The 13,049-nt window shown below is 63.1% G+C and overlaps 1 protein-coding gene across 5 annotated transcripts in view; it reads right to left on the reverse strand.

Moving 5' to 3' along the window:
• Positions 1–13,049, reverse strand: part of ADAR (adenosine deaminase RNA specific) — a 36,157-nt gene continuing 23,108 nt past the window's right edge. For 4 of the 5 annotated variants that reach the window (XM_045982227.1, XM_045982225.1, XM_045982224.1 and 1 more), the window contains exons 5-15: positions 12,649–12,793; positions 12,359–12,549; positions 6,061–6,283; positions 5,714–5,885; positions 5,272–5,365; positions 4,858–4,980; positions 4,526–4,659; positions 2,951–3,133; positions 2,605–2,717; positions 2,189–2,316; positions 1–2,098 (exon numbers count right to left, since the gene is read on the reverse strand). In XM_045982227.1, coding sequence (XP_045838183.1) covers positions 1,861–2,098; positions 2,189–2,316; positions 2,605–2,717; positions 2,951–3,133; positions 4,526–4,659; positions 4,858–4,980; positions 5,272–5,365; positions 5,714–5,885; positions 6,061–6,283; positions 12,359–12,549; positions 12,649–12,793 — 1,744 coding nt within the window. In that variant the 3' untranslated portion in view covers positions 1–1,860. The remainder of the gene's footprint in view (positions 2,099–2,188; positions 2,317–2,604; positions 2,718–2,950; positions 3,134–4,525; positions 4,660–4,857; positions 4,981–5,271; positions 5,366–5,713; positions 5,886–6,060; positions 6,284–12,358; positions 12,550–12,648; positions 12,794–13,049) is intronic. The other variant, XM_045982226.1, reaches the window with a different exon arrangement.

The raw sequence follows: 13,049 nt of genomic DNA on the forward strand, positions 1-13,049 counted from the left end.
TAACAATTCAGATTCTCTTTATTTCTGAGGAATGTATATTGTTAGTCACGGTTGTCAGGGGACACATCAAAGCGGAATCGAGGACCCCGGGGCAGCCCCCCACACCGAGTCCGTGCCTGGGCCCTCCCACCCGCTCCTGGAGCCGCACCAGGACCCAGACCCGCAGTCGCTCCACGTGAGTCAAGGAAGTAGCTTCGAGCAGCGACGGTTTCACAAGTGATTATTCAGAGAATGCACAACAGCCACAGTTCGGACAAATCAACTACAAAGACCATTTAAAAAAAGGAAGAAGGGCGTCCTGGTTACTAAAAACAAAGATCAGACAAGAAAGTAGAGCACTGTTGGGGGGGGCTCTGCCTCTCCAGTCCTGGGGGCACCACGAGCCCCTTCCTGCAGCAGAGGCCGACCCTGGGGCTCCCGGTCCGAGATCCTCCAGCCAGGTCGAGGTGGGGCGCCCCCAGAACACAGGCCCCGGGTCCTGCCCAGCTCCTCGGGACACCTGGCTGTTCCTCAGACTTCTTTAGTATCCTTCTAAAAAACTTGGTTTTTTGTTTAAATTTTGGTCAATTTTTGGTCAGAAGCAGAGGGAATCGTGGCCACAAGAACGGAGTGTGAGTGTGCGGATACACACTGCGGGGGAGGGGTCTGGAAGGGCTGCCTCCTTAGCTGTGAGTGGGGCGCGAGGTGGGGGACAGTCACCCGAGGGCCTGGCCTGGCCCCTGGCAGGGACCAAGGGGTCACCTAGAGGTGGGCTCAGGTCTGGTTGGTGTGGGCAGAGTGGAGCTCCAGGGAGCTGGCCGGGGGTGTAGACAGGCCACGTGGTTTCAACTGGGGTCCGGCGTCAGCCCTGCAGAAACCCCCTACCCCTGACAGCCCGAGGCCTGACCTTCTGGAGCTCTCCGGCAGCCAGAAGTCTTGGGTAAATGAAAAACTAAATCTGATTTTTAAATCTGTGTACTTCTAGGTTCTCTGTAGCAGTTAAGAATCAGCATTTATGAAGTTTTTAAAAAACTAACACACCCATGACTCGGCCAACTCCCCCTGGTCCTGAGAGAGAACAGGCGGCGCGGGGACCCGGCCCGGCGTGATTGTTCCGCCCATCCTCTCAGTCCTGATGATCGGGGAGAGGGGACTCGCGGTGCAGGACCTCTCTCTGCCGGGGGTTGGGGTCTGTGTCCCCGCCAGCAGGACAGGCCCCAGGAATGCTTCCGGAGGACGGCGGGGGCGGTGGTCCCGCGAGGCCGGTCTGCGTGGCGGCTGGTGTCACCCTGTGGGGCTCCTGTGGGCTCGAGTCCGAGGCCAGCCCTCCCTGCTGCCCAGCACCCCCCTGGCTAAAGTGCAAGACCTGAAGGTCACCGAGCGCCCCCTGTGGGTCCCGACCGCCTGGCCCCGCGAAGAACTGAACGCGCTCGTCAGCTCCGTCCTCACTCACACCTGTTTCACCGAATGACAGTCCCCTCTCGCCCTCGCGGAGGAAAGGAGAAACATAACGATCGTAAGGAGGGAATCGCAAAGGGCAGAGGGAGACAGAGGCCTCCAGCCCTGACCGGACTCGGTGCGGCCAGGCCCGACCCAGACGCCGAGACGTGGGTGCGGCGAACACACGGGGCGGAAGCAGAGACCAAAGCGGGCCTGAGCGGGGGGGCTCACGTGGTGGGCGAGAGGGGACGACGCGCCTCCCTCCCGGTGCAGAGGGCAGGGGGCAGGCGGGCGGGCCCCGGCAGAAGCAGGGCACGGGGACACCACAGCTCCCGGTGTCACCGAAGTGCTCCCACCAGAGAAAGAAAAGAGGGAAGGAACGGCTCCGGACAGACGCGCAGAGGAGAGCTCCAGCCCACCGGTGTCCCCCGTCCTGGCCCCTCACACGGGGCAGAGGTAGAAGTTCTTCTCCTCCTGGGGCTTGCTGATCCAGTTCCCGTAACCCATGTCCTTCAGGCTCTTCTTGAAGTAGTTCTTGGCGATCTCGTAGTCTCGGGCGGCTTTCTTGGCCTCGCCGTAGGACAGTCTGAGCAGGTCCCGGCGGCACCGGAAGGAGCAGAGCTTCTTAAACAGGAGGAAAATGTTCTTTTTGGAGACCCGGGACAATTCGTTCCGTGGCCTGGAGGAACAAACACCGCTCATTACTCCCCAGGGAGCTGAGAAGCGGGGGGTGCAGGCAGGGGCGCGCCGCAGACGGCCGGCGCCTCACCCGTCCACGGTGCCCCGGGTCCCGTCCAGGATCTCCAGGTCATAGCCGTCCGCCAGGCACCAGTTGACGCTCGTCTCCTTCGTCTTCCCCGACTGCCTTTTGGAGTCGTACACGCTGACTCGGCCAACCTAGAGGTCCCGGGGGCGACAGGGGAAAGATGGAGACCGTCCGGAAGGTCCTGCCGCAGGGACTCGGGACCCCCAAGAGGGGGGGTGGCTCGGGATCTTTCCTCTCGGCCAGGACTTGTTTGGCACAGACTCTGGTCCTCCCGAGCCCAGCTCAACTCGGACGGGTCCCAGACCAAGCAGAAAGCCCCTGGCGTCCGACAGGACGGAAGGACCAGCTCCGGGGACGTCCGTGAGGTGCCCCCCTCCCCCCGGCCACAGCAAACATGGAGAGAAAGTGAGCCACAGCACCTTGGGGTGGTTGACAACGAAGGGCGGCCGCAGCCCGTCCTCGAAGGCACGCCCGTCTCTCGTCACACGGCAGCAGATGGCACGGGTCAGATGCCCTTGGCTGAAGAGGTAACCTGCGTGGGCAAGGCGGGCACCTGAGCTCGCTGTGGCGCTGCCGTGGACGTGCGAGGGGGTGGTGGGGACCAAGGCGGCAGGCCTTGCTGGCGGTGGCTGCGCGGGGCCAGGAAGCCCAGACGCTGCCGCCGGAAGCCACGGTCTCCCCCCACGAGGGGACGCGCCTCCCCCCAGCTCGCGGGCAGTGAGGTGTGCGGGACGGGGACGGCGGCGGGCGGCAGCGGCCCCTCACCCAGGGTCACGGACTTGAGGTACACCGGCTGCAAGAAGTGCGTCAGCAGCGCCCCCTGCAGGCCGAGCACGTTCCAGCGCAGGATCTTGTCGCTGCAGGACATGGTGCGCAGCCGCTCCCCCAGCCGGATGCCGTCCCATGTGGGCACGATGTCACTGGACTCCACTGGGATTGTGCCTTCCCCTGCGGAGAGACTGAGGTCAGAGCTACGCGGGCCCCTGGGCCGGGCCCCTTCCCAGCGTGGCCTTCGCGCGCCTCCCACGTGGGCCACGGCTGCGCGCGGTCCGTCTTCACGGACCACACCGGCTGGTGCGGGGCACGCTGCTCCGTGCGGGGACAACGGAAGCAAAACCGGAAGATCCCTGCACTCCTGGAACGTTCATGGGGGTGGGGCCGGAAAGGGTCAGACCCACAGCAAGCAAGCAAAGCAGTAGGGACGGGACTCTGAGCGGAACAGGGCTTGGAGCCGGGAAGGAGGGACGGCAGTGGACAGTGGGGGGGCCTCCAGGGCTGGAACTGCCAGGGTAGCAAAGACACCAGGGAGAAGCAACAGCCGAGTACGACAGTTTCAGATGCTGGGAACAGCACAAGCAAAGGCCCTGTGGCAGCGAGAGGCGGGGCTGCCCAGGTTGCTGCAGAAGAGCCAGTGGGCTTGAGGCACCTGCGTGCAGGCCTGGCTTCTGCGGGAAGGGCGGTGGGAAACGGTGTGGCCGTGTTCAGTGACAGCTCTACGGAGATCGAACTCACCCATTTGAAGCCACGATGGTTTTTGGTATGTTCGCAGGGGCACTGCCCTCCCCATGGTCAAGTTTAGAACCTTCGTTGCCCTCAAAAGCAGCATCCCCACGTGCACCAAGCCCTCCCAGCCCAGGCCCCAGGTGGCCACAGGTCCACTTCTTGTCTCTACAGGGAGGCCTGCTCTGTATCCCCGACATTCCGCACCAACGGAGGCACGAGACGCAGGACCTCTGGTGACTGGCTGCCTTCTCGGGGCTCGTCTGTGTCGTAGCAGGAGCTGCACCCCCTCACGGCCGAGTCGACCGCACCACACAGACAGACCCCGTTCGGGTCACTCGCCAGCGGCCAGACTGGGGTGACTCTCGCCCCTCGCCGTTAGGAACCAGCATGCACTCATCTGGTCTCCTGGGGACGCACCGCGGAGCGAGCTGCTGGGTCCTGGCCAGCTCCGTGGGTTTTGAGCAGGGAGGTGACCTGGCCTGAGTGGGCGGGGGGCGGGGATGAGGAGACACCCCCCCCCCCAAGGGCCCTGGAGGAGGAGGGGCCGGCGGACAGAAGGTGGCTGCGCAGATACACACTTGGCGCCCACCTGTCACTCCTCGGACTCGGTCCCACGTCCCTTCTCCCCCTGCCCCCCGGCCGGGAAGATCAAGGATGGGAAGGGGACTCCTGCGCCTCTGTCTCTAGCCAGGAGAGACACTGCGCCTCCTACCTGACTCGCGCAGCTCCCCGACTACAGATGCCAAGTGGAATTGGCCTTCTACGCCGCACCCCGTCCCCAGGTCACCCCCTCCCAGCAGGAGCCTTCCCGTGGACGCGAGGGAGTGCACCACTCACCATTCTCCACCTTGGTGCGCAGCTTGCCCTGTTTGGGGTTCTCGAAGACGGGGTAGTGACGGGAGTCGGAGCTCTCCACGGCGCGGTCGCTGCAGGACTTGTCGAAGAGGGCGCCGTCCCCACACGGGGCCGTGCTGCAGGACGGGGCGTCCGTGAAAGCCCAGCTGTGCGGGGGCCCCCCAGTCCCCGGGGCCTCGCCCACAGCCTCCCGCGGGTCGCTGAGCCAAGTGCAGCCCAGGGAATGGCTCCGCCTGACGGGCCAGGACGGCACTCAGACGCCTGACCCCGGGGACTGGCAGGCTGGCTCTGGGGGCAGCAGAGACCACACGGACCTGATGTACAGATGGAAGGACACACTCTTTTTTATCTGCAGCTTTTCTCCGCCCCTCGCAGGCTCGAATATGCTCTCCTTCGCCGTCTGGGGGTTGTACTTCATCAGCTCGCTGTAGAGGAACCTGCGAGGGGAGCTGTGGCTAAGACCGCAGTGGCCTATGTGGCCCGGCCCTCCGTCAGGGGAGGCCTCCGCCCGAGGCCCGGACACCTCGGAAAGCCAGCCGGCTTCTCAGGTCGGTCTCGCTTCTGCTCCCCGACCTGCTAAAGACGTGAGCTAGAGGGCAGGGCGGGCGGGCCGGCGAGGGGCTCCCCCGGTCCCCAGACGCAGGTGGAAGGCATCTGCGCCCCGACGGGACCAAGAGGGCCTGGTGCGGACGGCGGGCTCTGCAGCGGCGCGGCCCTGGCCCACCCACCTGATGAAGCCTCGCCGGGAGATGATCTCCGCGTGGCAGTCGTTCACCGTCTCCCCCTTCAGGCTGAGCGAGTCCCCCTTCACGCAGCGGTTCCCTGGGAGGCAGGGACAACAAGCGTGACCCTTCCCCGGGAAGTGAAGACAAACAGGACAGAGGCTGTTTGGCTTCTCCTTTTTTTTCTGAGAAAGGGAGTGCGAGGAGGGTCTGGGCAGGGGTGGGGCGGGGACGGACAAGGGACTCCCCGCTGACCACGGAGCCTGATCCCACCTCTCAGGGCCTGGAGCCCACTGCCCAGAGACTGGGACCCTGAGATCACGGCCTGAGCCCAGACGCCCCGGGGTGGGAGGTGCAGAGGCGGTCCGTGGGGGGCGAAGGGTGGGGCCTGCCTCCAGCCCCACCCCTGCCCCCCACGCCTGGGCCTAGGCGGCGAGCCCCCCCTGACCTGTGCCCAGGCTGACCACCACCCCCAGGTCGTCGGAGGCCTTCTTCATGATGACGGCGGCCAGGATCTTGCGGCCGAGCAGCGAGGGCTGGAAGCTGTTGGTGAGCGCGTTGAAGCAGCGGTGGCTCAGCATGGCGATCTGGTCGTGGAACGTGCTGCCGCTGAGCGGGAGCTGCGGGCACAAGGCTGCGTCAGGGGCGCGCGCACGGGCCTGGCTCCGCGTGCCGCCGGGGCCCCCGCCACAGCCCCCGCCTACGGCCCAGGACGGCGAGTGAAGCGCCAAGTCCACCCAGAGAGGAGTCAGCAGGACCCCAGGAAGAGAGAGCACCAAGAGTCGACGTCTTAACTGTCTTTGGCTGTGCTTCTGGGGACCTGGAGAGGAGCACAATTCTTCTGAGACCGGCCCCGGTCACTGGGGTTACCTCTGTGAAACCCATGCGCTCGGCCTTCTCGTTCTCCCCAATCAAGACGCGCAGCGCCGCATCCGCCGCCTCCTGCTTGCCCTGCTTCTTGCTGTGCGCGCAGACGGCTGGGAACCAGCGACCCCCAACTTTTGCCTGGTAGACGAACCTTGGGAGGAGAAACAGGGGATAAAGACAGCGCCCGACCGGACGGCCGTCCGTCAGGCAGCCCCTCCCGGACCTGGGCCCCGGGGACTCGCACGGGGGCCTCTGCAGAGACAGATGCCACCTGTCTGCTCCCGCCGCGTGCTCACCTCTACCCTGACTCTGCTCAGCGGGAGACGTGCTAAGACACGACGCTGCGTGCGGGCGTCCTGAGTCCCTCGCCAGAGATCGGAGGGGGCCCCAGAACCGAGAGACACACCGGGCCACTGAGCCCCTACGAGGCGCCCCGGTCCACAGAGGCTCGGGGCCGGGCTCCTGAGCCGCGACGTGCCTCATGCCTCCCCTCATGCCAGCCAGTAGCTGGGCGCGGGCTGGGGGGTGACGGAAGCCCCAGGGGGAGGGGACATGGCGTGAAAGATGCCGGAAGGCAGTGGGGTCCTGCCCGAGACTCAGGAGAATCTCACGTCTGTTCCACGTGTTTGAAAAGGACACGAGTTTTGCACGCAGACACACACACACACACACACACAGGCTCCCCTCGGAGCCGTCGTGGCCGGGTCCCGGACCGGCACAGTAAAGCCAGTACCAAGATAAAGTGAGACAAAACCAACTTCCTGGTTTTCCAGTGCAACAGAAGTTAGGGCTACTGAGCGTCTCGGGTGTGCAACGGCCTTAGATCTGAACAACACGCGTCCCCTAATTAAAAAGCACTTCATTGCTAAAAAGACGCTAACCACCATTTGAGCTTTCAGTGACTCGTAACCACAGAACACGGACTGCTAACTACGGAGAATTTTAGACATCGTGAGAATCACTGAAATGAGCCCAGAGACATGGCGTGAGCAGACGCCACTGGAGAAAGGGCCCAACGCCGGCTTCCACGATCCCTGTGAGCAAACCGCTGTGTACACGGCAAACGGCCACTGTACGTGGGACCAAACATGGCGCAGGCTGGGGTCAGGCTGGGGGTCGGATGCCGGGACCCCCACCAGCCACGCTCCCTGTGCCTAGTAACTGTAGGAGGCCTGTGGTCTGCCTTTTCCTAGCACGCTGGGGACACCAAGTTAAGGAAGCCAAGACCCCGAAGACGAGAGGAGGTGCGGTGGTGAGGGGCGCAGGGGGCCGGGGGGCCCTGCCAGGTGGTTCACAGCAAGGCCTGCTGACCGCTGCGGGCACGCAGGGCTGAAGGGGGAGGTGGTGCTGGGAGGGGATGCGGGGCACAAGGAGGGGGGACCCGCACAGCAGAGCAGGTGCAGGTGGGCACGGAAGGCGACGGGAAGAGAAAGCGTCTCTCCTGTCACTCGATGAAGCAGACGGGCGTCAGGTGGGAGTTAGAAGGGGGTTTGGAGAAAGTCTGAACAAAGGAAAGGATCCTACGAGCAGGACAGAGGAGTGAGGATGAAACAGTGAAAATGCTGGGGAGAGGGCCAAGGGCAGCAGGGAGCAAGAGACCGTCCCTAGGGGCTTTCTGTGGCCAGTGTGGACGGGCCGGGCCTCCTGCCTTGGCAGGTTCGCTGCCCTCCCACCACAGGCCTGCGCTGAACCAGGCCCTGCCCAGAACTCCGGCTTCCTCCGAACCGTCCCTGGGCCGTGGCGCGGCTCCCGTCCGCACGAAGTCAGGCCACGCTGAGCAGACTCGCAACCCATCACGCACCTCGAGCTCTTTAGAACACACACGAGACGGGAGACCCTACGTCTCCCTAGGGGATCACTGGGTCCAACCTGGCCCCTGTCCAAACAGAACGACCAGAAACGTTCTCCGGACGAAGGAACAAAGGAGGGACGGTGGTGCAGAGGAGAGGCCTGGTGGCAGGAGGGAGGGTCTGGAAAGCAGGACGTCTAAGACAGAGCCCGAGACTGGTCTCCTTGAGGGAGGGGAAGGGGCTGGACATGATGACCCATACCTGGCCACTGGTGTGAGCTACTGGGGGGACAGTGAGGTCGCCCATGGAGATGGGAAGGACCAGAGGAAAACAGCGTAAGAGGCGAAACCCAGGGTCCTGCAGAGGTCTCGGCCCCCACAGCTGGTGGCTTCCAGCAGCGAGATGCTGGCATGCGGTCGCGGAGCAGAGCAGACGGAGGGAAGCAGTACTCTCCTGTCGCAGAGCCATTGCGGCGGCCCCCTGCCCGCAGCCCCGGGGGTCTTCACGCCCTCCCCTCACTCCTGGTAAGTTCTTAAACCCTGCCTGAGTCCCGGAAGTCCGAGGGAGGGTTTCACGCAAGCGGAAGGGGAGCCGGACAGAAGGACGGCGTGAGGAGCGAGGCTGGCGACATGGGAAGGCCGCTAGGCGCCAAGGGCAGGCCCCGCGAGCCAGCGTGCCCGTCACAGGCCAGGAGGTTCTCCGGTGCCCTGGGCCAGTGTCCTCAAGTCCTTCTTACCGGGCTTCACACTCTCCTGGGAGGAAGTCAGAGCCGAAAGACAGACAAGGACACGAACAGGTGGTTCATATCCAAGAAACACAGATAACATGTGAACGTGAAGAAATGAGTCAACATCACTTACTAAGGAGACAAATTCAAAATAAGACACCGGGGGCGCCTGGATGGCTCAGTGGGTTAAAGCCTCTGCCTTCGGCTCAGGTCATGGTCTCAGGGTCCTGGGATCGAGCCCCACATTGGGTTCTCTACTCAGCAGGGAGCCTGCATCCCCCCCCTCTCTCTGCCTGCCTCTCTACTTGTGATCTCTCTATCAAATAAATAAATAAATAAACCTTAAAAAAAAAAAAATAAGACACTGGGTTGTGAGCTCTTCTCCTGGAACCACCTTTTAAAATTGAGCAGTGGGGGCGCCTGGGTGGCTCAGTGGGTTAAGCCTCTGCCTTCGGCTTGGGTCATGATCTCAGGGTCCTGGGATCAAGCCCCGCATCGGGCTCTCTGCTCAGCGGGGAGCCTGCTTCCCCCCCCAACCCCACCTGCCTCTCTGCCTACTTGTGATCGCGCTCTCTGTCAAATAAATACTTAAAAAAGAAACACAACTTAGCAGTGGGTTACCGCGTAAGTAGACTTTCCCGTCGTTAAGTACACGAGGGGAGGAAGTGTCCCTCATCTCCAGAAGCAAACACTGGGCCCGGTTTTCCGTCCTCGCAGAGCTGGCCCTGCGCCTGCATCCCAGCCCTCCCCGAGTCCCCGCTGTGCCCACAGGTGTTCCACGCCCGTTTGCACGCACCATGCGCGGCGCCGGGGTGGGCGCCCCCCACGATTTGCCAGTCCACACACCACCTCGGGTCGTCCGTTGAAACAGCAGAGCAGCCATGCAGGGTGCGGGAGGGTTTCCAGGGCCCCCCCCCGGAAGCGCTGCTCTCCACTCCCCGCTGTGACGCTCGGAGGACACCTCACGGACACGTGAGCACACTGAGCACGTGCGCATTTAGCTCACACGCCTCTCAGTGGAAAGAACCCCTTACTTATAAAGAAATCAGCTGCCAGTGTTTTACCCTCAGGTGGTCTTTTGAGACCCCAATTCTCCCGACACCACACCTCTGTCTTCCTGACTTTCTTTCACGGAAAAGCTTTGCCATTCCAAAGTTCTCAAGTAAAAACCTCACTCTGACCTGTGATGTTATGATTTATTTTACGTATATATTTTTAGGATTTTATTTTTAAGCAATCTCTACACCAACATGGGGCTCGAACCCAGAACACCGAGATGGAGAGTCGCACCACACCGAGCGAGCCGGGCGCCCCTGCCTTATATTGAAGTCCTGGACACGAGATGACATGTGGCACGGGGAAAGACGCCAATGATGTCCTGCGGGGACACGGTGGGCAGCCCCCTCCCCCCGTGTCTGCCGTGAGAGCCGGCCGGGACCACGGGCCGTGCAGGTCCTTTAGAACTTTCTGGCTATTCTCCTGGATTTTCCTTTTTCTTTTCCCTTTTCCCTCTTTATTTGTCAGAAAGAGCACGCACAAGCACGGGGAGCAGCAGAGGGAGACGGAGAAGCCGACTCTGCTGAACGGGGCTCGACCCTGGGACCCCCGGATCCGGACCTGAGCTGAAGGCAGACGCTTCACCCACTGGGCCACCCGGGCGCCCCACACGGACTCTCGTGTGAACCCGGGAATCAGGTCTCGCGGGTCTCCAAGAAGTCAGGTGCACCCCGTCCCCAGCAGGATCACGTGAAACGTAACCACTCGTCTGGGCCCAGCTGCGGTCCCGAAACCGGGTTTTCTACCGAATCACAGAGCCCCGGAGCCGGCGCGTTTCCTGCTCAGAACGTGCGCATCTTCCACCTGCTCGGCGGCTGCCGCCAACAGGCTATTTTCCTGTCCCGCGTCCGCGAACCGCACGCGGGAGGCTCACCACGTCGGCCCTTGTTTCCCAAGTCCCTGCGCTCCGCCTCCCCTCGGCAGGGTGTGCCCACCCGCCGCTCCCGCGTGGCTCAGGGGCACGAGCCCGATCCCGATCTGCGCCCGAGGGCAGCGTCCTCTCCCCCCCTTCTCTGTCCTCACCGGCTGGCGGCGCCAGCGTGCCGAGAAGCACGGGGACCCGGGCACCCCCGTGTCCCGACCTGCCGCAAACAGCTCCCTGTCCAACATGGAGTGAACGCCTGGCGGCTGACTTCAGACCTACGCGGGGACCCCGCTCTTGAGGAGGCCCGTAGTGATGTCTACTTGATTAACGGCTTGGTTTTTGAATCTGAACGGACGTTGGATTTTATTAAAAGCCTTTCTGGCATCCCTGGAGAGGACTCTGAGCTTCGTCCTTATTATTATTCGGTAAATAACAACAACAAACATCTTGCCACAGACTAATCTGTGCATGGCACCCAGACCCCATTTCTCACGTTTTAGAACGGCAAAGGTAAAAATTGGTTCAGATGTCCTAACCCTTTACTGAAGACCTACGTGAGTACCCGCTTCTGCCAACCGAAGACCATCTGAAGAGGATTTCTGCCTTTATGAAGAAAGGCAAGAAGTGAAGACCGCACCCAGCACCGGCCGGGCAGGAAATCCCAAACGCGCTCTGTCCTTACGGACCGCAGGGAGTCCCCTGCCTCCGCGCTGGCCATGACGGGGCGAGCCGTCTCCCGGCCGATGGAAGCGGCGACGCTCTAATCTCGCTGCGGGGCGATTCGGCAACGTCTACCGAGATTTTAGACGCCCACGAAGCTGTCATTCACGGGAGTCACAGAGTGGAAATGACCCACACACTGGTCACAAGGGTCTGGCGGGTAGCCCGGTCAGTGCACTGGGGAAGCACGGAGCACCTTCCCAGAGAACAGAGCGGGACCCTGACACCTCGCCGAGGTTGCCCTGTTACGCATGAACGGCCGCAGGGCTCAGGGCACACACGCGTCTGTGACGAAGTGGCCGCAGGCCGGCCCGGCTCGCGGTTACGGGAAGACGGTCTGGAAGGACGCACGGAGGCGTGAGGACCGTGCGGCGGCGTGTCGGGGCGCGAGGGGGGGGCAAGATTCTCGCGTTGCATTTTAAGGCGCGCATGACCTACACAAAGAGCGAAACCCTCGAAAACTGTTCCCGGCCCGGAACCGCCCTCGCGAGCAGGCAGAGCACGAGGACGGCCTCTGGCAGCAGGACCGCTCCGCACCCAAAGTGAGGGCTGCGGGCGTCCGCTTCAGGAGAGACTTTGTGTCCCTGCTCGACGAGACAGCCTCAACACCGGAGCACCTGTGCTGTGGGCTGTGCAGCTGCGGCGGTGCCCAGCCAGCCGGGCCACGGCGACTCTCGGTCCTGGGCTCCCGACAAGCGCCCTGGTGCTGAGCTTATGTTAAAAAAAAAAAAAGATTTAGGGGCGCCTGGGGGCTCGGCGGGTTCAAGCCTCTGCCCTCGGCTCGGGTCGTGATCCCAGGGTCCTGGGATCGAGCCCCGCATCTGGCTCTCTGCTTGGCTGGGAGCCTGCTTCCTCCTCTCTCTCTGCCTGCCTCTCTGCCTGTGATCTCTGTCAAATAAATAAATAAAACCTTAAAAAAATTAATCAAAACGGAGCACACCTGCTCTGGGAGGGACTGTACTCTCTAGACGGTCACGGGGATCTTCCAGGCCGTCCTGCCCCTGTGGCCCTGGGGGCAGCCTGTCCTCTCCCCTCCCGGCACGCGGCCATGCGGGCCGAGACACTCACTTGGGCTCGTGCGGAGGGCCGGACTGGTCGACCAGCTTGAACTCGGCCGCGAAGCCGTGGGAGCGGGCGTACTCCAGCAGGCCGCCCACGGGGTTGGTGTTCAGGTACCGGACGAGCTCGCCGATCCTCCTGACCTTGCTGGGCAGCTCGGACTGCAGGTTATCGAAGGGCTCTATGCTCGTGCCCCCGGGCTGAAGGGGAGTCAGCGCACAAGGAGGAACCGTGAGCACGGGGGCAGCTGGGGGGTGCCCGGGGCGGTGCTGGGTCCCGGGGTCGCCACGATGGCCCACCTGGGTGTCCAGAGCCGCTGAGCTGGTGGCTTCTCCGTGCAGAGCCTTCATGGCTTCCTCAGCTGCCATCTGCTTGGCCACCTTCTTGCTGGGGGCACTCACGGTGGGGAAGGTGTGGGCTCCCATGGCCACGCAGTACTGGAACCTGGCAGGACACAGAGGAGCAGGGTCAGAGCGGCCTCTCCGAGCTGGTATGGCCTTTCTGCGCCTCGACCCATGCGGCCCTACGTGTCGGGGCCCTGGGACCTCCTCCGGGAGCCGTCCTCCGGGACGCAGAGTGTGCCGAGACCCGGGGACAAGCAGATCTGCAGACCCACCACCAGCTACCGCCAGGCCAAGAGGCTCCCTAGCATTCGGTCCCCGCGTCGCCCTCTGAGGTCCTAATCCCAGACTGTCGCAGC

The sequence above is a fragment of the Meles meles genome, chromosome 17 (assembly GCF_922984935.1).
Source record: "Meles meles chromosome 17, mMelMel3.1 paternal haplotype, whole genome shotgun sequence".
Lineage (NCBI taxonomy): Eukaryota > Metazoa > Chordata > Mammalia > Carnivora > Mustelidae > Meles > Meles meles.